General features: G+C 48.3%; 1 protein-coding gene across 3 annotated transcripts in view; it reads right to left on the bottom strand.

Annotated features, from left to right (window-relative positions):
• The window catches only part of RRBP1 (ribosome binding protein 1), a 55,787-nt gene that overhangs the window by 3,622 nt on the left and 30,365 nt on the right, over positions 1-21,800 (bottom strand). For 2 of the 3 annotated variants that reach the window (XM_054022404.1, XM_054022405.1), the window contains exons 8-21: positions 17,927-18,065; positions 16,869-17,056; positions 15,777-15,814; positions 14,255-14,345; positions 13,350-13,442; positions 12,428-12,520; positions 12,244-12,324; positions 12,013-12,102; positions 11,228-11,320; positions 9,338-9,409; positions 9,015-9,110; positions 6,572-6,655; positions 3,233-3,325; positions 1,619-1,702 (exon numbers count right to left, since the gene is read on the bottom strand). In XM_054022404.1, the coding sequence (XP_053878379.1) occupies positions 1,619-1,702; positions 3,233-3,325; positions 6,572-6,655; positions 9,015-9,110; positions 9,338-9,409; positions 11,228-11,320; positions 12,013-12,102; positions 12,244-12,324; positions 12,428-12,520; positions 13,350-13,442; positions 14,255-14,345; positions 15,777-15,814; positions 16,869-17,056; positions 17,927-18,065 (1,335 nt within the window). The remainder of the gene's footprint in view (positions 1-1,618; positions 1,703-3,232; positions 3,326-6,571; positions 6,656-9,014; positions 9,111-9,337; positions 9,410-11,227; positions 11,321-12,012; positions 12,103-12,243; positions 12,325-12,427; positions 12,521-13,349; positions 13,443-14,254; positions 14,346-15,776; positions 15,815-16,868; positions 17,057-17,926; positions 18,066-21,800) is intronic. The other variant, XM_054022406.1, reaches the window with a different exon arrangement.

Raw genomic sequence — 21,800 nt, 5'->3', positions numbered from 1 at the left:
GCGTACACTGCTCTCACTGGCTACATTAAGAAACCATCTCAGGCTAATCTCAGCTTAAATTTTAAAGATAAACCCTCTTCATGACCACCACGGGCTACAATTTTCCCCACTTGTGGCGTTGGTTTGCACGTACCCGTGGCAGGCTGCGAACAGAAACTAGCCGATGCATTGCAGGCCTTGGTACTGCTTGTGCGTGCAAGATTGCCAGTAAAATGCACATACGTCTTTTCATATCAGGTTCAGGAAGTTTTAAAGATCTCCCTACAGCCACGCCCCTCCCAGCAGCCATGATGGTTTGCTCCTTGGAAAGAGGCAGGCCAAGGCAATATTTCAAACAGCCTTCATTTAATGCTAGAATTAACCGGCTAGCAGGTGCGTCCAGAGCAGACCTGTGTTCTGCCCTTCCACCACCCCATGAGCAGCTGGGTGGGACGTTGTAGCATTTTCCCCAGTAGCACTGGGACCAGAAGCAGCCAGCCTGGTCTCCCCCCATTTACACGCCAGGGTCCTACTGGTTAAATTCAAGCTGGTTTTCCACTTTTTTGGAGAGCTGCTTAAAAAAATAAATAAATAAAAAGTTCCAATGACAGCCAACTTGACCCAACAAGCAGACTGTGGGAGTCATTTTCCTGCAGCCCGGAGGCAGACAAGCAGGCTAGGGGAGTCCCAAAGATTTTGGCGAGGAGAAATAGACCAAATGCACGGGGTGAAACAGGCTGACAGAGGTATGACCGAGGAACCGTTTCAGTTCCGCAAGACAGGTAAAACCTGCTGAGATTTTCAGGAGCGACTAGCTACTCTGGCGTCTAATCTGAAACCTTCCAAAGAGATCCCCAAACTGTCAAAGTGCCAAGCCCCTGCCCCTTTAAAATGCCTCAACATGGGTACCCCCAAATGAAAGCCCTTCAAAAGGCTAGTCACTTGGAGAACACAGGCCAACTGCCACCTGTAGGTGAAAATAAACACTCGCGGGTTTGCTACTGCAGCTTTAGACCCTTCCTGTTTGCCAACCAGGAGGACGACCAGTATTTAGGAAGTGGCCCATATAAGCTCTTTGGCATTGACAGTTTCCTTTTAGGATTAGGAGGACGCTTGGAAACAGGTAGAGGGATTGGAGGTGTGTGTTTGGACAATGTTCTTTTTGCTACAGTTTTAGTCCTGCAGCAGCAAGCCGCTGCCTTAAGTTAAAAAAAAAAAAAAAAAAAGTGAGCATGGCTAAAAAGGCAAATCCCAAATGGGAGGTGAGGGGGAAAGAGAGAGCACTTCACTGTTTAAAGTGAAACTCATTGGCTCGTTACCAGCATTTTATAACAGGTAAAAGGTGATTAAAGGACCAAACTTGTTGCTTTCAGTTTTAGGTCTTTGTCAGTAATAGGCATAGATGAAAGGCCAGAAGGGATTTTGACCTTCTGCAATCCCACCCATATTAACAGCTCGGAAGAGCCGGCATCATGAACATTCTGCTATGCTGGTGATCACATACAGCCTTTCAAAGGGACTTTCCCTCCTCCATCGGTTTAAACGCAGACCTTCTGTCCGGAGGGAAGCAAAGCCCCCAATCCCTTGTCACAGACAGCAGGCCAGAGAGAGTCCCATGCGCACGCAGGTTTGAACTTACTTCTTCAAACTCCAGCGCTAGTTTCTGCCTTAGCTCTTGCTCATTATCCACGTTTGCTTCAGTTTGTTCCAGCTGCGTTTTCAACTGCACAGAAACCAAAGTGAATCAGTCACATCGGAAAGATCAACTGGAGCAGACGGGACTCCGAAGCTTGCTACACATAGATAAACAGAGACTGACTCTAGAGCTTTCCCCAAAGCCCTGAAGGGCAGCTGCCAGGCCCTGCTTCCGATCTCTAATCCCCAAAGGCTTCCAAGATTAAGCCAAAGGAAATCTCTAGCCAGTACTTTTACACTTCCAGTCTCTGCCCAATTTGGTGCTATATTCCACCCTTGTTCCAGCCCCAGCAACTTGAACTGGAACTGGTTGCAAAGGCCAAGAGCAGACTGACCCCACCCATCTCATCTGACAGCTCCCCACCACTTGGGCAACACAGCACCTTGGGGAAAACTCCACAATGGAAAGGATTAAGATTCAAAGAGCAGAGAACACAGCTTGTGGGGTCAGTAAGCTAGTGAGGAGAGAAAGGTTAGGCTGAAAGACTCTCAGAGTTAATTCCTGTCAAGTATCAGGGGGTAGCCATGTTAGTCTGTATCTACAAAAACAACAAGGAGTCTGGTGGCACCTTAAAGACTAACAGATTTATTTGGGCATAAGCTTTCGTGAGTAAAAACCTCACTTCTTCGGATGCATAGAGTTAATTCCTGGAACCCAACTCTGGTTAGTGAGATTAGAAATCCAATCCTCCACAAAGTCCTTGCCCCTCTGAATTCTGATCCTTAGCCCAAGAAGTCCTGTAAGACCAGAATTCTCCACCCTCCAGGGCCTCACATGACGACTGCCCACCCCTTCAGTAGACAAGACAGCACCCCATCAAGCCAGCCAGAGAGAGTATATGGGGTGCAGTGTAATGGATTCCCTCACTTCAAGGACCCAGTGCATCAACTCTGCAGGACTCCCTGCCCACCCATCTTCCGACCCCGGATCCCCTAAAGCATACTGCTGCCACTAAGCCCAGCGGTCAGCCCACTGTCCTCGACCAAGGAGGTCTCAAAAGCAAAGAGCACTGCTCAAAGCCAGACCTCATTCCTGCTCAGAAAGTGATCAGATGATGGTCTCACTGCTAAGGCATTGAGCTGGGACTCTGGAGATCTGGGCTGGATTGCCAGCTCTGCACAGATTTCCTGCATGACCCTGGGCAAGTCACTTCATCAGTCCTCCCCATCTGTAATGCCACTTCCTTCCTCTTACCCTGCATGGTATCTACTTGAACAAAGCGCTCTGCGGCGGGGCGGTCTGTACAGTAGCTAGTACAATGGGGCCCTGATCTCAGCTGGGGCCCACTAGAACTACGATAAGAAAGTGGGTGTTTTGAATCCTCTCTTTACAAATGGGCCATGGTAAGAATATTTGTTACGTGAAGCTTGTTCCCCTCCCTTATCTAGTTAAGAAAATTAACCACCTCAATAGAAGCCCCACAGAAACAGCACAACACACACATTCTACAGTCATCAGTGAAGCCATATACAATGATCATGCAGGTGTCGAGCGGGAGACGGGACAAGTGCAGTCGTTAATCAGTGCCTTAGCATGCAGTGGTCTCACCGCCCTAACCTCGAGGGGCTCGTGCTCGCTTGGGTCAGCCCGCGAGCCAGCTGCTTCTCCATCATGCACATGGCTCTTCATCTCCCTCAACTGCTGCCTGACCTGAAACAAGGACCAGCAAGCCTGGCTCAGTGACACACAGTGGCAGCCAAGGTGCGGGCAAAGCTTTGAGATAGGGTGGCCAATGGAAAACGCGCCTCGTGGCCAGCAAAAGTAGGAACGCAGCTGCAGTCAGATTTGTTCTGCTGCCTGAACAAGTCAACAGGAAGTTAGCTGAGCAACGGGGGAAGAGATTCACAGAGCTGCCTAAGGGGATGACACCCAAATCCCACTGCGCTGTCGGAAATCCCAGAAGGGATCCATGAAGATCAAACACGGAACGTCCTCCTGAAACCGCCCAAAAGTAACAGCTCAAAGTTTATCAGATCAGACTCAGTGACATGAGAACAGCTGCAACCTCACTGGTATGGATGGGGTTCGCCAGGTACCCCCAGCAGTGAAATTCACCTGTCACGAGTACTCAACCCTATGGAAGAGTTACAAGAACAGACCCTGATCCTGCAGTGGAATCCCCACATTCAGACTTCTGTGTTCACATGTGTTCCTGGGGTTTCTCAGAGACACAAGGATCAGATCCAGGTGAAGCCAACTGGAGGATTGGGGCATTCAGTCCATGGTTTTGGAGTACAGTAGTTAATAAATGGATAGTCGGTAACATTAAAGGGAGAACGTGGGGCTGATAGAGTCAGTCTTGCTTTCCAACAGGTGACATTCACAGTGCAATAGCAACAGAAAGGCAGGGGAAATCGCTTTAATACAACACGCTGCAGGCAGTTAATAGAGTAACAGTGGGACAACTCCTTGGGTAGCAGCTTATCACACAAAAATGACCCAAACATGTTTGGGGGGGGGGGGGGGGGAAGTGTCCTAAATGGGGTCTTTCTACAACTTTTTTCTAAGCCATGCAGGCAAAAATTTGGGTCTGAGCAGGGACACTGCACCTTCCTTGCATTTGTTTAAGGACATTTATTTTTTAAGTTGTCTCCACTTCCGTTATGAAGAGCAACATTTCCAGTGAGAGCTGCAGAGCCAGCGGCGGCTATCAAGAGAAGCCAGCATCTATTTCTGCTCTGTCCGCCAAGGAGCCCTGCAGTTGCTCAGCCCATCCACCGTGTGGCGCTGCCCTTTATAGAGACGTGGGTTTGAAGGTTAGAAGATTTACAACAGGTCCTGTTCTGGGAAAAGAGATGCTCGATGAAAATACAAAGTTGCTAAATATCTGCAACTGCTTCCCTGTTTAATTGGCCTAATTACTCTTCAGCAGCAGGTATAGATCTGTGACAGCTACCTGAATGATCCAAATGGTTAGACTTACAGTGCAGGGGAGGCGTTCGTTATTCCAAAGAAGCTATAACCAGACACCAGTTGGTGCATTGTGGAGGGAGATTTTGAACTGCCCGGCTCTCGTCCATTTAAAAAGTGTAACCAACCCTCAGGCTTTTATCATGAGTCTCCCAATATCAAACTCCAAAGTTCCTGGAGTTACACCACGACGTGAGAAGCACAGTTTTCGTTTAAAGAAATAAAATAAAATAAAGCTTCTAGCCCTCATATTGGGAAAGAAAAGCTTGAGACGTGAGCCGTAAGGTTCCCACCCCAGAAAGCAAATAAGAATCAGCATAAAAGATTCCGGCATTTTTAAGACAAACCTCATGATTTCTTAACCCTTCGGAGTGGCACTCCTGTTAATTTCTTAGCACTTCCCCTTCTTACAGGGTAGTCACATCACATTGATCAAACAGGTTCACAGAATCATAGACTATCAGGGTTGGAAGAGACCTCAGGAGGTCATCTAGTCCAACCCCCTGCTCAAAGCAGGACCAACCCCAACTAAATCATCCCAGCCAGGGGCTTTGTCAAGCCTGACCTTAAAAACCTCTAAGGAAGGAGATTCCACCATCTCCCTAGGTAACCCATTCCAGTGCTTCACCAGCCTCCTAGTGAAAATGTTTTTCCTAATATCCAACCTAAACCTCCCCCATTTCAGAGACAGACAGGCAACCTTCATAGATTTCTATGGCTAATTCCTACATACAGAAAAGCCAGTTTCAAAAGGAACCCAAAGTAAGATTCCTCCAGCCAACAGATGATCTGTAAGGACATCTGAGGGACCCCGGACGCCCTCCCATAAGGGGACCTACTACCAAATCCAATTGCAACCAAAAAGGGAATGTGTGCACATATGTATTAGACAGACACTCTACACTAAAATAATATTAAGGTTGTAGAATCAAGCACTCTGAACATAGGAAATGCCAGAATTAAGGCTACCTTTGCAACCTTGGCCCGTGTTACGCAGGAGGTCAGATTAGATTATTGCGTGGTCCCTTCTGGCCTTAAAAATCGATGAAAAGATTACACTGGCATTTCCCAATTTACGTGCTAGACTTCGCAACCTTAACGTTCTTCTAATATAGTTGTGTATGGGTGCAAGGTACAGGGAGTGAGTCAATTTGTTATTTGATCCCTGGCCCCATGAGAGCATTGTTCCCTGTGCCCAGAGAGTTAGTTCGCATGGTAACTCCTTGACATTCTGAAGATGACTCAGTAGCACTTAACTCTTGGCTGGGTTGTATATGTTTTACAGCTACTTAGATTCATGCTTCTGCCTGGGAATCATCCGGCATAGCTGGCACCCTGAAAAATCTGGCCTAATCAAGAAAGCAACAATGAGAATCGCAAAGAGTTTCATGGTGTGAAACCCTTTGCCGCCTTCTTCAGCATTTTCAAAACACAAATCCCCTTGGCAGATGGTTCGACGGGCACTTGGAGTTGGACATACTTTAAGTCCGACCCCACGCGGAGTTCTGTGGAGATTTGGGAAATTCATTAGTGTCCCAGAGTTGTACATCCCTTCCAGCTAACAACAGCTTCCCAGCCTGCCACTCTCCACCGAAGAGCGCCTCTGTTAGGTCTCATCAACACTAGAAAGTTGTGGAGTTAGAGAGGTACGGGTATAACTGAAGTGCTACAATCCCCTCTAGTGTTGGCAGAGTTATGCCAGGATAAGAGTGCTTTACGCCAGTACAGCTATTCCTGAACACGAAGGGGCCTTTAATCCACTTTATAAGTTAATTCAGAACAATTTGGAGCATTCCCATGTAGACAAGCTCTAAAGATACGCAGGTACAAGCACCTTTATATAAGTATAGCTGCAGCCACTCTACAGATTGTACCGATCCATCATTAACAATAATCACACCCCTAACCAAAAGAGTCTATAGAGACAACAACTTTTAAGTGTAGACCCGACCTTAGGTTAGATATGAACTAGCAATTAGCCATTACCAGTGCAAGCTCCTGGCTTTGTTTCTGTGCTTCTGCTTTTGCTGCATCCAGCTGTTCTTGGGATTCAGAGAAGAGCTGCCTCAACTGGAAAAAAAGAAGAGGGAAGTCAGCAGCTGTGTTAGCGTCTGGAAGAAGCTTGGGTGTTTGGAGTGGCAGGGAGAAGAAACAGCATATCAGTTACATAAGAACGGACGTGCTGGGTCAGACCAAAGGTCCATTTAACCCAGTATCCTGTCTTCCAACAGCGACAAGTGCCAGATGCTTCAGAGGGAAGGCACAGAACATGGCAATTAGCAAGGGGTCCATCCCCTGTCATCCAATCCCAGCTTCTGCTAGTAAAAAGTTTAGGGACACCCACAGCATGGGGTTGTGTCCCTGCCCATTATGTCTAATGGGCATTAATGGGGCCTATCCCCTGTAAACGTCTCTAATTCTTTTTTAAACCCAGTTATACTTTTGGCCTTTACAACATCCCCTGGCAATGAGTTCCACAGGTTGAATGCGAGCTGTGTGAGGTCTGCTTTAAACCTGCTGTGTATTCATTTCATTTGGTGACCACATTCATGTGTTACATGATGGATAAATAACACTTCCTTACGCACTTTCTCAACACCAGTCATGATTTTATAGACCTCTAGCATATCCCGCCCAAGTTGTCTCTTTTCCAAGCTTAACAGTCCCAGACTTTTCACTCTCGCCTCAGACAGAAACTGTTCCATACCCCTAATCATTTTCATTGCCCTTCTCTGTACCTTTTCCAATTCTAATAGATCTTTTTGGAGATGGGACAACTAGAACGGCACACCGTATTTAAGGTGTGGGTGTACCGTGGATTTATATAGTGGCATTAGGATATTTTCTGGTTCTGTTATCTAGCCTTTTCCTTATGGGCCCCCAACAATCTGTTGATATTTTTGACTGCTGCTGCACATTGAGAAGATCTTTTCAGAGAACTATCCAGGACGACTCCAAGAGCTTGCTTGAGTGGTAACAGCTAATTTAGAGCCCATCATTTTGTAGAGCTAGTTGGGATTATGTTTTCCAATGTGCATTACTTTGCACTTATCAACTGATCTCCCCGAGTTAGCCCGGCCCCCTTGTCAAGGGATCAGAGGATGGGACGCTAGAGCCACCTTAGAAAGCTCTCAGCCTTGTCCAGCAGGGCGCTAGGCCCAGTGCTCAGCCCCTAGAACAGACCACACTAGAAAAACGTCAAGCAAGCACCCGCCAAGCAAGCACACAAACAAAATCTCCCCCCCCCCCCCAACTCACGTAGTCACTCCTCCTGCACCCAGAGAACCCCTCGCAAATCTCGCCTGTTTGCTGCTCCTGTTCGCTAGTTGGTTTGCAAATACACTAGGCCGCTCTCCTCCCACTTCACAACCATGTATACTTATGGTGCGATGGCTAGGACCACCAGACAGACCAGAACAGCTCAATCATCAGTCAAGAAAGCAGCCTCTTTTCCTGCCAGCATCTTGAAAGAGATCTATGGCTGGATCACCAAAGGAGCCCGTTAGGTACCCAACTCCCACTACAATTCAACGGGACTTGGGTGCCCGACTCCCTGAGGCACCTTTGAAAAAACGACAGGTTTGAGAGCCAAGCCTAAAGTCTTGTAAAGCCCATTTTAAAGAGGTTGTTTGTCCTTCTGTGAGCAGACGCAGGCTAGCGAAGTAGGATCCGCATCTCTGGCTAGTGAAGGCGTAGCAGGTCCAGCCAGGTCCTAGTGGTCGCCATGCCAACCTGCTGCCCATTTCGGAGACACTCCTTCCCTTTCAAATCCTCCAGAGAGTTATGCTGCAAATCGAAGACTTGTCTGTTCTAAGCAGTTCTTCGGCTTCTACAGGCACAGGAGCTGGGGCATCTCACCCCTCACCTGGTCGGCTAGTTTAGCACGGCAGACGGCTTATTTACATCCAGACACCAGTTTCCTTTATGCTTTGCAAAGCCATGAATGACTGAGGAATTCCGCTCTCACACGAACAAACCCCCTCACTCTGTTCAGTACACAAGCGGCTCTCGCTTAGTCCCACCTAAAGTTAACTCAGCTGCTTGTCTTCAAACACCAGATTTGATGTTAAGACAAAGCCTGGTGGTCTGCAGGGAGAGGAGTGGGCGGTGCCCTCTGTGTCTTCTGACACCTATGGCTTCATTTATCTGCCCCTTCTAAACCCTAATGCCAGGGGAATTAATTATCAGCCATTCAGAAAGGAGAGGAGTGTTTAAAAACCTCAAAAGGAGAGACTCTTCTACACAACTCTGTGCATTTCAAGTCAGGAATGGACCCAGCTGTTAACTAGGCAGATACCACCTAAAGCATTTTCCAAGAGGCGAAAGATGAGCTTGCGGCTAGCACCACTGGACTAAAGCTCTGGAGATCCCTGGCCCTGGTTAGCTTTAGTCTCTCCCCACCTCCCCCAAACAGATGACCAACACTTACTGCTTCAACTTCTTTTGTGTAGTTCTGGCGTTCGGAACTGGCCGTCTCCAAGTGATTTTCCAGCTGTGCTTCCAGAAGAGAAGTATATTCCTTCAGCTGATTAAAACAAGGAGAGCACAGTGACTTGATCGGTAATGATGCAGGCATTCATCTGTTTGCATATCTAGCCTCTCTAGACCAGCAAGACCAATTCTCCCAACCTTCCCCCGGAGGGGTTGAGAAGAAATTATAATGCCTCTCTCCTGGCAACATTAAAGGGAAGTTCTGGGGGTGCAGCAGAAATCAGTACCCTTTCCTTTTGGAGTAGGTGAGAATGTCCATACCTGATCTGTGTTCTGGAGCTCTACCCTCAGCTGGTCCACAGCCTCTGCAAGAGATTTCACTTGGACTTGTGACTACACCAAGCGTTGACCCCCCAAAAAATGGAAAATAAAGAAATAAAGTGTTAGTAAGCAGTATTTCCCAGCTTGGACTCTCCTCTAAAACGTCTCCTACAAGTGACTAAAAATGGCACGGTGGGGTTACCCTGTAAACTCTTTGAGGGAAGAGACCATTTGTTGCATTTGTACAGCACCTGGCACAACTGGGCTCCTGATCCAGGATTGGGACCTTTACTAACAGCATCCAAATAAGGATGACGATACAGTCATCCCTGCAAACCAAGCCAAGGATCTGAGAGTCAAACTGGGTTCCTCCCTTCCAACGAGTCACCACTGAAGTCAATAGAATGTTTTCTGTTGGCCGCATTTGATGGGAAAAGTGGCTTTTTGAGGGCATTGAAATTTTTGCTGAAGAACCCAAAAAAAAATATTTAAAAAAAAACGTGAAATATTTTTGGTTTTAAACGGAACATTTTTGAAGTTTGAGTTTTTCAATGAAAACCTTAAAGGAAAATTAATACAAAAAACCCCACCACTCACAATTTTTGTTTTTCAGGAGGAAAACGTCATTTCCTGACCAACTCTAGTCACCAACCATGACAAATCTGTTGGCCATATTATGCTCTGCTACAACCATGCCACCTCACCAACTTCACATTACCCGCACGGGCAAGACAGAACATAATATGGCCAGCAGAATCTTGATTTCATGCACCGCCATCAAAGAAAAGAAGCCAGCTTCTCTCAAAACTCTGGTGGTCACGGAGGGGGGGGGGGGATTACACACACCCCTTGTAACCAGAGTAAATTTAACATTATCTATTTGACACAAATACTGAACTCCACAATGCGATACTTAGTCACTTTTCAGTGTAAAATCTTTTTAGAGGGACATTTTAAATTCCTTTATAATGTAGTATGCCCAGGCAGGGTCTCACGAACATCAGCAACACCCCTTCATTCCCACACTCACTAAAGCAGAGGTGGCCAACCTGCGGCTCCTGGTATAAGCACCGACTCTGGGGCTGGAGCTACAGGCGCCAACTTTCCAATGTGCCGGGGGGGTGCTCACTGCTCAACCTCTGGCTCTGCCACAGGCCCTGCCCCCACTCCATCCCTTCCTGCCCCCTCCCCTGAGCCTGCCGTGCCCTCTCTCCTCACCCCCCGACCCCAGAGCTTCCTGCACGCCATGAAACAGCTGATCAGGAGGTGCGGGGAGGGAGAGGGAGGTGCTGATCATCAGGGCAGCCGGTGGGCGGGAGGCGCTGGGAGGTGGCGCTGATGCGGGGCTGCTGACGTATTATTGTGGCTCTTCGGCAACGTACATTGGTACATCAACGTTCAGAAGGCTTTCCAGACTCCCCTGGATGGAGTGCAGGTGCCGGAGTTTGATTCTCAAGCTTGGATACGAATGTTGTAAGGTAAGTAATGGAATACTGTCACCAGCTCAAGAGGCAGAATGTGTGTGTCAGGATCTCAGGGAGGCAGTAGCTTATACGGAGGGCATCGTTCCTTCTCACCTTTCAGCAAATGCACACGCAGTATTGCAAAGGGCAAAGGATGTGGTATCGCCCTGTCGTTTATCTTTATTTCAGAATCAATAAATTGTTTTTACACCAAGTTCAACCCTAGAGCCTTAAAGATGTGCCCCTCCCTAGTGAGGGACCTCGAAAGCCCTCGCCTTTCATAGATTGAGGCCAGACGGGATCATTATGATCCTCTTGTTATTTACAGCGTTAGACATGTCACCAGCCCATTGGTTCCCAGCACCTCTAGGCAGCCAGCACCCCAGGGATTCCTGCTCACACACAGGTGAGAATCTTTAGGATGCACCTTTTGCAGTTCCTCTTCAGACGCTGTTAGCTTTGCTTTCCACACATGCTCCTCCTCCTCCACGCTCTTCTGCAGGTCTTTGAGCATTCTTTCCTGCCAAGGGAGAAGGGACCGAGACATGAGGCTGGGCAGGCGGAGAGGGGAAGGCTCACTGGGGCAGAGCACTCAAGGCAGGCATTCAAACTGCTGTCAAGGCAGAGAGTTAAGGGCATGGTCCAGCTCCCACTAAAATCAATAGGTCAGCTTGGCTGCTAGGTTCTTTAGAGAAGCAGCCTCCTGCTGGACTGTCTCTGCAAAGCTAGGGGAGGAAGGGACCCATACTGCTGGGCGTATTCTCACATTGTATCAAGCACCTGATTACGGGTGTGTGGGGAACGGAGGCCAGCACAGTTAATCCGCCTCCCCGAGAGGCGGTAATGTAGACCTGGCCCTAGGCTAGTACCTTACCCACTACACCATCCTGCCTCTACTTGCTCCAGACTACCCCTTTCACAGGATGTTCTCAGACCATATTGTAGCAGAGCCGTAGAATTTACAAGGGCAGTTCTAGCATAAACACTAAGAAATAAGGAGGCTAGATGTAATCAGACCGTGAAATGGAGAGGAATATTTTTAACCAAGCTCTGCAAAAACCTTCAAACAAAGGGGCAAGATTCACATGCATGACATCTGTACATTGTCTTCAGCGACTATAGGCACGGTTTGGCTGTTACAAAGTCAGTGGCAAGAAAGGTGGAGTGGTACTTTCAGTAAAGAGGAGAAACGGCCAGAATGGCTTAACCTACCGTCTCAGCAAGAATAGTTCTGTACTGCTCACATTCTGCTTGTAAAGTGCTCTGCGCCTCTTCCGCTTCTTTTAATTTAAGTGCTGAATCCTGAAAGAAAAAGGAGTTTTATAAGGTTCCCCCGTCTCACCGCGCCCCGAATAGCTGCTGCTAGATTTGATGTTTACACCCAATGCTCACAGAAAGCAAATGTTTGGGGTGTGGCTGCCCAGTGCTTAAGAAGTCACTTACAAGAGATTCTGTTTTAGCGGTCTGCTGCTCTAACATTCCCAGACTCTTCTCCTTAAACTCCTGTAGCCACTCCTCGTAAGCCTGATTAAACAAATAAAAACAGAGCGTTAGTTGGTCTATCCCAGTCCTTCACTGGCACAGCTGTCTGATCACCTCCCAAAAGTAGGAGAACGTTAGTGCCTACCTGTTGTGGAGCTACAGTGATCTGTGGGAAGAGAGAAAGCAGCGTCTGCTTTGTTTGCGTCTGAATTGCACTGAGCTGCTGCTCCAAATCTTCCTAAACGAGAGAACGTAGGTTTTCATGAACTAAACTTAAAGCCAGCACCTTTCAGCTGGGGCCAGATCCCAGCTGTTTTAATTTCACAGAGGTCAATGGCGTGATGCTGATTTATACAACGCTGAGGGCCTGGCCTTTGTTTTGTAGTCGATACGTCACTGTGGAAGAGGGGAGGGAAAAGAGCCAAAACAAAACTTGCACAAATCTCCACGAGGCTAATTACACAAGAACGGAGGAGTCAAGTTCCCATTCTGAGACACCCGTACGTACATCTGATCATGTCAGCATCCCGGGCAGTGACAGTGCACATCTTTGGAGGAGTCAGAAACGCGGAAATATTGACGAGCCGTTTGCGTCATCTTCCTTGCATCATAACATTTACAGAACATTACGAAACCGCTACCTTCCCACACCATCACCAGGGACACGCCAACATTAACCACCACAAACATTGAGAGGGGAAAACACCAACAGCTCCATACAAAGTTTGTTTTCAAAGAGTTCAGGGAGGTAAGTTATGGGAGACCACCGTTGAAAAGATCATTTCACGGTAGCGCTCAACAGTCTCCCTGCACGGTTCCTTCGCCACACGTGGAGGTTGCAGGATCAAGCCCCAAACGTAACCAATTGTGGCAAGCTTTTATTGGACGAGCTCGAAAGGGTCAACGCGCACAGAGAGTAATCACAGGTTTTAAACAGAATCTGCAAACGGAGATGCTGAAATTCAGTTTAAAAATGAACAGGCCCCTAATCGTGTAGCTGCTCCCCGGCAGCAGAATCCAGCTCCAAAGAACAGCTCCCCTTTGTTACTGATTGAAGCAAGACTCACCTTTGCTTTTGTGAAAGAAAGCTGCTTTTCTTCCCGCGCTTTCTCGGCCGAGGCCAAAGCTTCCATTGCTTTCCAGTTCTTCTCGCGAAGATCCTGTTGGGACAGACGCACGCAGGAATAAGCCACACGCTGCCATGGAGACCACCACAAGGTTTGCTTAGCATGATGTTACTTGCCACTGTTGGAAGTTATGGAGCCACATCACGGGGGTGGGTGAGGGGTGGGGGATGTCGGATGATCCCATTTAAGAAACCAGATTTTGCTTCAACTCCTAAATCTTGAGATACACCTGCAGTGGGCTAATCCCTTAAGATTATCAGGTATGAACCTCATTATTTGCAGTGACAGCCCATCAAGTCTCCTGGCAAGGTGGGAAGAAGGAGGCCCGTTAGCCAACTCATCAGTACTCCCATTCTCAGTGGCTGGGAGCATCCCCTAAAGGCCTGTTTAAGGTCCATCTTGGCCTGCTTCAGTGGTTCCCCCACTCCCGCAGTGAACTCCAGCCCTTGTTCCTAACGTTCCTTCATGGGATGAAGACACTAAGCCTACAGAGGCAGCTCGACTAGCTGGAATCCCTTCTCCACCCCCACCCAGCCAGAGGGCTGCCAGGCCCAGACCGCAGCTTCGTTTGTTCCTCTGTCAGACTCCCCCACCGAAGACTTAGCTTTCTGCTACTCGGAAGTCAGCCAGCTTCTCTCCTAGCAAGGGTAACAGTAGCCTAGGTGCCTAGGATAGAGACGAGCGTCCCTCAGGGCGCACAGAAGTTAGGCCTTTGACTTGCCCAATGCTACATTTTAAAACTTTATCGGGCAACTTTTAAAACCCAATTGTTGGTCAAGTGCAAATCAGGGGTTTGTTCGGGTTTGTGCTGGCGGAACGAGAGTTCGGCTCGTCCAGTCGCTCACGTTGTTTTTTGTTTTCTGCTGCTCAATTATCTCTCTCAGCTCCAGAGCTTCCTTTTCGAGCGAGGAGACCTGGTCAGCCTTCGCTTGAAGTCTGCAATGACACAAGAGGGAGTGTTTGGAGCGGTGCTCATCTCCGAGGCCATGCACTCTCAGCAGTCATGATCGAATTCCCCCACACACCCCAGAGTGCTAACAGAACAGCGATGTAGCGCCAGAAGTCCCTGCAGACCCCAGTGGCATGCAGCCAGACTGTGACAGCAGCAACACGGAATCATTGGACTGGAAGGGACCTCGAGAGGTCATCTAGTCCAGTTCCCTGCACTCATGGCAGGACTAAGTATTATCTAGACCATCCCTGACAGGTGTTTGTCCAACCTACTCTTAAAAATCTCCAATGATGGAGATTCCACCAAATATGCACCAGTGTGTTTTGGGGTCTCTATTTTAAAATAAAAACAAAACAAAGATCTTTCCCCAAAGCAAATGGCAGGCAGATTTTTTTGGGAGGACAGAATACCATAGCAAACTAGTTCTAACTTGGGCAGAGTACAGTTACCTATACCATTTCCCCTGTGTCATCAGAAATTGGCTAGGTGGGTCTTCAAAACGGCACCAGGAAAGAAAAACAAGCATTCAAAACAAGAGTGCAATTTGTCAAGCCATGAACTTTGTAGGGTGAGACGCAGGACTTGAAACTGCTCTTAGCTCACCTCTGTCTGAAATTAAACTAGGCCAAGATTTTTCAAAAATGGCTACTGAGAGTGAAGGGCCCAAATCTTCAGGAATGACTAGTTACTTGGGTGCCACGGTTTCTGTCCATCAGCTCGGTACCTTGAAGGGGGCCTGGTTTTCCCAGCAGCATCGGGCACCCACTTATAGGTCCCTTTTAAGGAGCCACCCAAAAACTGAAGCACTCAAATCACTAGTTACTTCTGGAAGTTTTGAGCCAAGGACCTTAGAGTTGTACAGAGACACTCAGGTAAGCGATTGGTGTGCTAAGTCAGTCAATGGGTGTTTTCAGCCTGGCTTTATGCCCACAAAGTCATGCCTATTTATTTATTTTCAGGAAGTCTGCAATCTGTTTTCTTTTTTTTTTTTTTTTTTCCTTCGACGAGGGTATTGAGAAGTTGCTCTGATTGGCAGGCAAACTTCATTTTGATTGACACAAAATTGGCCTCTACTTCAGCATCTCTCAAAAACGGGAAGCTTTTACAGAACTACTATGCCAGTCAGCTCTAAAAAGGCACCTTAGGTCTTCAGCTGTATGTGCATTTGCGAAAAGCGTCATTGTTATAGGCCAGTGTTCGAATCAACATTTCCATGGTCTACAATTGCCAGAAGTCACCTAGAACACTCAATTTAACTGTGCCTTCTCGTGACAGCAGACCGGAGACTGTGCCCCAGTAACGTCAGCACATGAACAGCTCATGGGAAAGTTGGGGGAAAGGAATCCCGGCCCATACTCCTTTGTTGCAGCCTTTTAGCACACGGACGGAGAGATCGGTACATTCACCAGTCTTACCTTAACTGCAGCTGGCTCACTTCTGCTTGATTAGCTGCCTGAAAATTAGACAGAGGTTGCCTTTACTACACGCATTATAAACACAGTACAGGACAGCCCCCCAGTTAGGATATAGATATTCAGGCCTGTCTGTAAAGGCCTATAGTTTAAGAATTTAGGTATAGGTTTATCATTTAGCTAGTTATAGGGGTATACAGAATCAACATCACTGCCTGCCTGTGTAAGGGCCTTCTCTCACTGTGACAGTCTGAGGCCCTGTTCTTAAGCTAAGGCCTTTGGCTAAACACCAGAGGCAGCCGTAAACTGGGAAGCGAACAGTCACGTCCTCACCAGTCACACTGAAATGAGGCGGTTTTGGGCTGTTAAAAACGTGATCCAATCTATCGCCTCCAGAGAAAGGGAAGAGCCTAGATGGTTAAAGAAAACATAGTTTGATAGCATCCTGTCTGGCAAGAACTCACTTCTCAATAGCTGGGGTGTGAAATCCTCATTTCTTTGTTGTTCTAGCATCGTAGCCCCCACTTCCCTATTGTTTGTCTGTATAATGTCTGTCTGGTTCTGTGATTATACAGCAGACAGAAACAATTAATTTTGTTGGGTGTAAACCAATTAAGGCGGTGGGATATTATTGGTTAGATAATCACATTACAATATATTAGGATTGGTTAGTTAAATTTCAGTCAAATGATTGGTTAAGATATAGCTAAGCAGAACTCAAGTTTTACTATATAGTCTGCAATCAATCAGGAAGTAAGGGGGGAATGGGAACAGGGACACAGGCCAGGCTCTGTGGCATCAGAGCTGGGAAGGGGGACACTGAGGAAGGAAACTGGAATCATGCTTGCTGGAAGTTCACCCCAATAAACATCGAATTGTTTGCACCTTCGGACTTCGGGTCTTGTTGCTCTCTGTTCACGCGAGAAAGACCAGGGAAGCGAGCGGGTGAAGAAATAAGCCCTCTAAAACCCCCCCCATCTCCAGTACGCTTATGGTGTGTGCAATGCTATAAGTCACCCTTCATCCCAGACCTGCTCTCCTCTTCAGATGTAGGGACCACCACCATGGTGCTGGGATGTTAGCAGAGCCTCTGACCTGCAAGTCTGCGTCTTTCTCCACTTCCTTCGCGTGGCCGGCCTCCAGGAGAGCTTCGATGGATTTGATCCTCTCCGTGAGCCGCTCGTTTTCAGAGCTGGCTTCTAGCAGCTTCACTTTCAGGCTGCTCAGCTCCTCCGATTTACTTTTCACCTCTGCTTCATAGGACAGCAGCTTGGCTTCAGACTCTGCCAGGGGACGGTGGGTAGAGGAGAAAGAGACAAGTTAGATGTGCACAAATTCAAAGAGGGAGAGAGCTAGCAGGCGGTTATTTGCAGGCTCACCCGGAAGAATGCTCGTGTTTCAGTGTAGCGCACACTGCAGTGAAAGAGTGATGGATTTTCGACAAGATGGTTGGCCAAAAAGTACACCCCACATATCGGCTTTAACCTGCAAGTCCTTGTGCATGATACAGCAGGGAGCACACGCTTGTTGTCCTCTAGCGCAAGGGGGAGTGGAGGATCTACCATGCCAAAAGCACGGCACAGGCTGCGGGTCTACGAGAGGCACGGCTGAGCTCTGGACTTGCATGCAGACCTCAACATGCAGGCAGCCGAGTCACCCGCTTGCCACCCCAAGGCAGGAGTAACTGTGACGGCGCAGCAGCACGTCACATAAAGCAGCGACTTCACCAGCGCTTCAGCTTTGAGAGTCAGGCCCTTAGCGCAACACCCTCGGCCAGGCAGGACGGAGCCTCAGAGAGGCTAAAATTGGGAACCTCCCGTCTTCTTGCGTATTCGGCATCGCTAGTGCAGCTGCCCCTCTCTGGACCACCCCACCTGAGCGCCTATGAGCCTTTCCCCACAAGAGCCCGATTCTCCCCACTCCTGCTCTCAGCGCTTCACCAGCAGCACCCACAGGCCACCAAACGATCACCATTGGATTGTCCCTGCTCCCGCTGGGCCAGCCGCCGAAACTCAGACAGAGGCCCGCCCTGCTCGGCTTCAGAAAGGAACGCGATAGCATTCGCGAGGCTAAGGCTGCAGTTTAAGGGCACCGTTTGAGCTCCAGGTCCGAGCGTGCGCGCACTCCTGGGCGTCCCTGCAGCGTCCTCTCACCAGCAATGCTCTGCTGCTGGTCCTTCGCCTTCTCCGTGTCCGCCAGCAGGTTCTTGTAGCTGGTCTGGGATTTGCGGAGCTCCTCGCTGACTTCATCCAGCCTCTTCTGCAGCGTCACCTCAGTTTCTTTTTGAGAAGTCTGCAGGAAAGAGAGAAAAATCAAAAAAGAGAATGCTAGACACTAAGCCAGTCTGGAAAGAGCAGCCCCATGGCATGTCTGCAAGCTGGGGTTTGAAACCCAGTCCTCCCCCAACATTCTCCAGGCAGGAAGCGTCCACACACACAGTGCTTAGTGGTCTTCAATGGTCTCCTTCCCTCAGCTGACAGCAACATCGTTCTGTGTATAACCCGCCCCCCCATTCCCCAGTTTTGGGCCGTGCTTGTTTCTGTATATTCCTAGGGTGAGATTTTTGAAGCGGGCCTACAATTTCCAACATGGCACAAGCCGGATAGCTAGGGATGCCAAAGCATCTAGCCATTCGTGCACAACCATGGAAACTCCACGTGCACGTCAGGTGTGCACAGTTTCCACATCTGAAATTTAGGGCTGGTCCAAAAAAAGTCTTATTGAAGAATGTTTCCTGTTGGGAATTCTCATTCCGAAGCAATGCGTCTCTCTGGGGGCTTCACTCCTCCAGGCCTTTAAATTGCCTGGGGGTGATGAACCACTGTGGTGAGCCACCTTTAAAGTCAACCCCAAAACTCCAGCTGGCACAGGACACAGCTGCTTACCCAGCCAGCGGGGTAGGGAGCATGGTCCGTGCTGAAATCTCCGTCCTGCATTCCTGTGCTGGGAACAATTCGAGGGGCTGGTGAGAGCCTTCCTAGCCTAAGATCCGTCTGTTTCAGTTCTAACGTCTCATGCTTTACCCCGTCCCCTCAGTTACTGTGTTCTTGCTGCCCAATCTCACCCCTTCAGGGGGCAGAGTTCCCAGGGGAAGGGCATTTGCTCCCCATGGCAAGGAGGTCCTGCTTATTTTGCTTGTCAATGGCACACGCTAGATGTGCAGCTGAAGCAGCTATAGAATTTAGCCGGCTAGGAACAGAGGGACTCGATACGTTATTACGGTTAAGTGTGTTCGGCTCAGTGGAATTTTCTGTGTGGTTTGGGCGGAGTACAATCCTTCCACATCAAGAAGTGGCAAGAGAACCTCCCCCTCCCAGCCAGCCCTTCATGGAGGCACAAGAGCAAAGAATGTGATGATCACGCTAAAAGAGAAACTCTTCATTTCTCCTCCCCTAGCCCCTTTCCGACAAGAACCCCCGGTGAGGATAAAGTTATAGCGATCTGTGGCCAACACTCCCTCCCATCTGTCCTGTTCCTACAGCTGCCAGCAGGGAGGATATCTGAAACTGAAAGCTTTTCAGAGGGATGACAACATTGTGCAACTGCACAAACTTAGCTCAAATATTGAGCAACACTTAAAAGTTCCGAAGTCACTTAAGAGCCTAAGTCACTTGAGACTGACTCAGTCTCCAAGATAAGATCTACATACACACAAATATCTACATACCAGTCATGGTCACAACTAGCTCTCTTTCCCTATAAAGATACCCTAATTTAAGGTGACACGGTGATACAGAGATTATTCACTTGGAAATATTTCAGTCAGGTGCCCATTATTTCGTTAACATTAAAGGATGCAGCAGGTAGGCAGAGCTGTAGATCATGCAGAGAGGCCAGTGTTACGTGTCAAGAGGCCTGCATTTGTCTGGTAGCCACGTGGCCCTCAAGCTTGCATGCCTGAGCCCCTGTGGCCACTTCAAAGGAGGTCCCTCCTGAGACGTGACCCATTCCCCAGTTCCATTCAATCTTACTGCAGCCAGGTAAGCACACAGTTCAACAGAAGAGCGCATGCTTTGTACATGTACTAATGCGTATTGGGAAGAGCCTATTCTGAACTGGGAGCTATCAGAGGCATCAAACCACATCTCAGTAGATAAGAGGGAGTTTACAGCAAAGTGATATTAAGGTTTCTGTGAGAGCTGTAACGTGAGATCGTTCTCCGCTACTATGAAGCTGGGATTTCCTGCTGTTGCTGACTGCGCGCCAACATCATTTCAGGAGATCGTGGCAGCCAGCCATCTCTTTAGACTCAGACTCAGACTCTAAGGTCAGAAGGGACCATTATGATCATCTAGTCTGACCTCCCGCATGATGCAGGCCACAAAAGCTGACCCACCCACTCCTGGAATAATTCTCTCCCTTGACTCAGCTGTTGAAGTCCCCAAATCATGATTTAAAGACTTCAAATCGCTGAGAATCCTCCAGCAAGCGACCCCTGCCCCATGCTGCGGCTGCATGGCCTAACTTCCTTGCATGTCATCGGTGCGTGAGAGGAAGAAGCAATACTGCAAGTCTCCCCTTTAATCAAACTACAGCCGGAGGATCAATATTTTTTGCTATGAGGCACTGTAGGTTACTCGGTCCATACGCTGTGCGCCATGTATCCACTGCTCTTATATTGACACCCAGCGCTGTAGTGTTTAAGCGCCTCCCACGTGGTAACAAAACAAGCCACCAAAAACTAAAAATCCAGCCAACAGAAAAAAAACATTCCCCCGTCAGTAATGCAAAACCAGTTTTCTCACCTATCTGCAGGTAAACAAGGTCTGACACAGCAGAGGTTGAGAGAGACAGAGTGCAAGGTACATTTCATATCATGAACCCCCTCACACGAGACACACACTGCTGGTAAATTCCAGAGTGGAACTATTTTTATGATGCTCCTGTTATCAAGCAGATGGCAATCATTGTTCTAGAGTGCCTGAGTCACGTGTCACTTTGACCTGCTCCATGCTGTAGCCGCACTTGGCAGCGGCACAGTTGGGTTGGACATTTATATGGCTGAGAATATGCAGAGTTATTTTAAAAACCAAACAAGAGCTTAGGCAGGGTTGTAAACCCTCATGCTCCAGGGTGAGCGCCAGCCTCTGGAGTGCTGGGGGTCAGGAGGGAATTTTCCTTGGGGGCAGATTATCTCCCAATTGCTTATGCAGGGCTTCTTCAATCTTCCCCTGAGGCATCTGGTGCCGGCCCCTGTCTGAGGTGGGATTCAGGAATAGGAGAATCACTGGTATGGCAGTTTTATGTGCGGACAGCACTAATGTGCCAGACAACTTCGGACCAGTGTCCGGTATCTTCAGCAGCACTCAGTGTTAAAGCCCCATTACACTAATGGTGTTTTTAGTTTGTTTTACCTCATGTGAGGCTAGGCTCATCTTTCTGGTGGCAGCTGACTCTCTGGGACAGGGAAGAGGCTACGGGGGTGAAGGCGGCCAATGGTCAGTTTCTTGACCACCAGTTTCCATCAGAATAGAAACGGGCCTGGCAAAGTGGTGCTAAGGCTGAACAGATCAACCCCAGGTTTATCATCAACTGCATTTTTGGTGTCCAGAGGAATTTCTTTTTAAATGGAGATTTCCGCTCCCCTGCCCCCCATCTCAGGCTTAGTACCACCGTCTGTCAGTGATGCAATATGCCTACCTTGTAAGTCTATGGTGTACAGGCTAACATGGGGGGGAAGGGAAGGGATGTGAAGAGGTTGATTTTTCAGCAAGAAATAGGCCCGAGACAATACTCTTCCTTATCAAGAAGTCTTTACCAATTCACAGTCTAAATATTCCATGTTATTAGCTACTCGTTTGGCCATTACTGCTGGGCAAGAAACTGTTCCCTGTCCCGCACAAACCTGCGGTGGGGGGGGGGGGGAAATATTTCGGTCCAGAACTGACCAGGAAAAAAAAAAAAAAAAAAATGTTACCAATTTTCATGAGCTGAAAATCCAGAATCATCATTTCATAGAAGTATTTTTGTTTTGCTTTTGGCCAATTTTTTTTTTAAACCAATTAGCGTAAAATTTCAAACCCGCTG

This window comes from Malaclemys terrapin, chromosome 3, assembly GCF_027887155.1.
Source record: "Malaclemys terrapin pileata isolate rMalTer1 chromosome 3, rMalTer1.hap1, whole genome shotgun sequence".
Classification (NCBI taxonomy): Eukaryota; Metazoa; Chordata; order Testudines; family Emydidae; genus Malaclemys; species Malaclemys terrapin.
The sequence above is the reverse complement of the archived record's forward strand: the minus strand, read 5'-3'. Positions and strand labels throughout refer to the sequence as shown.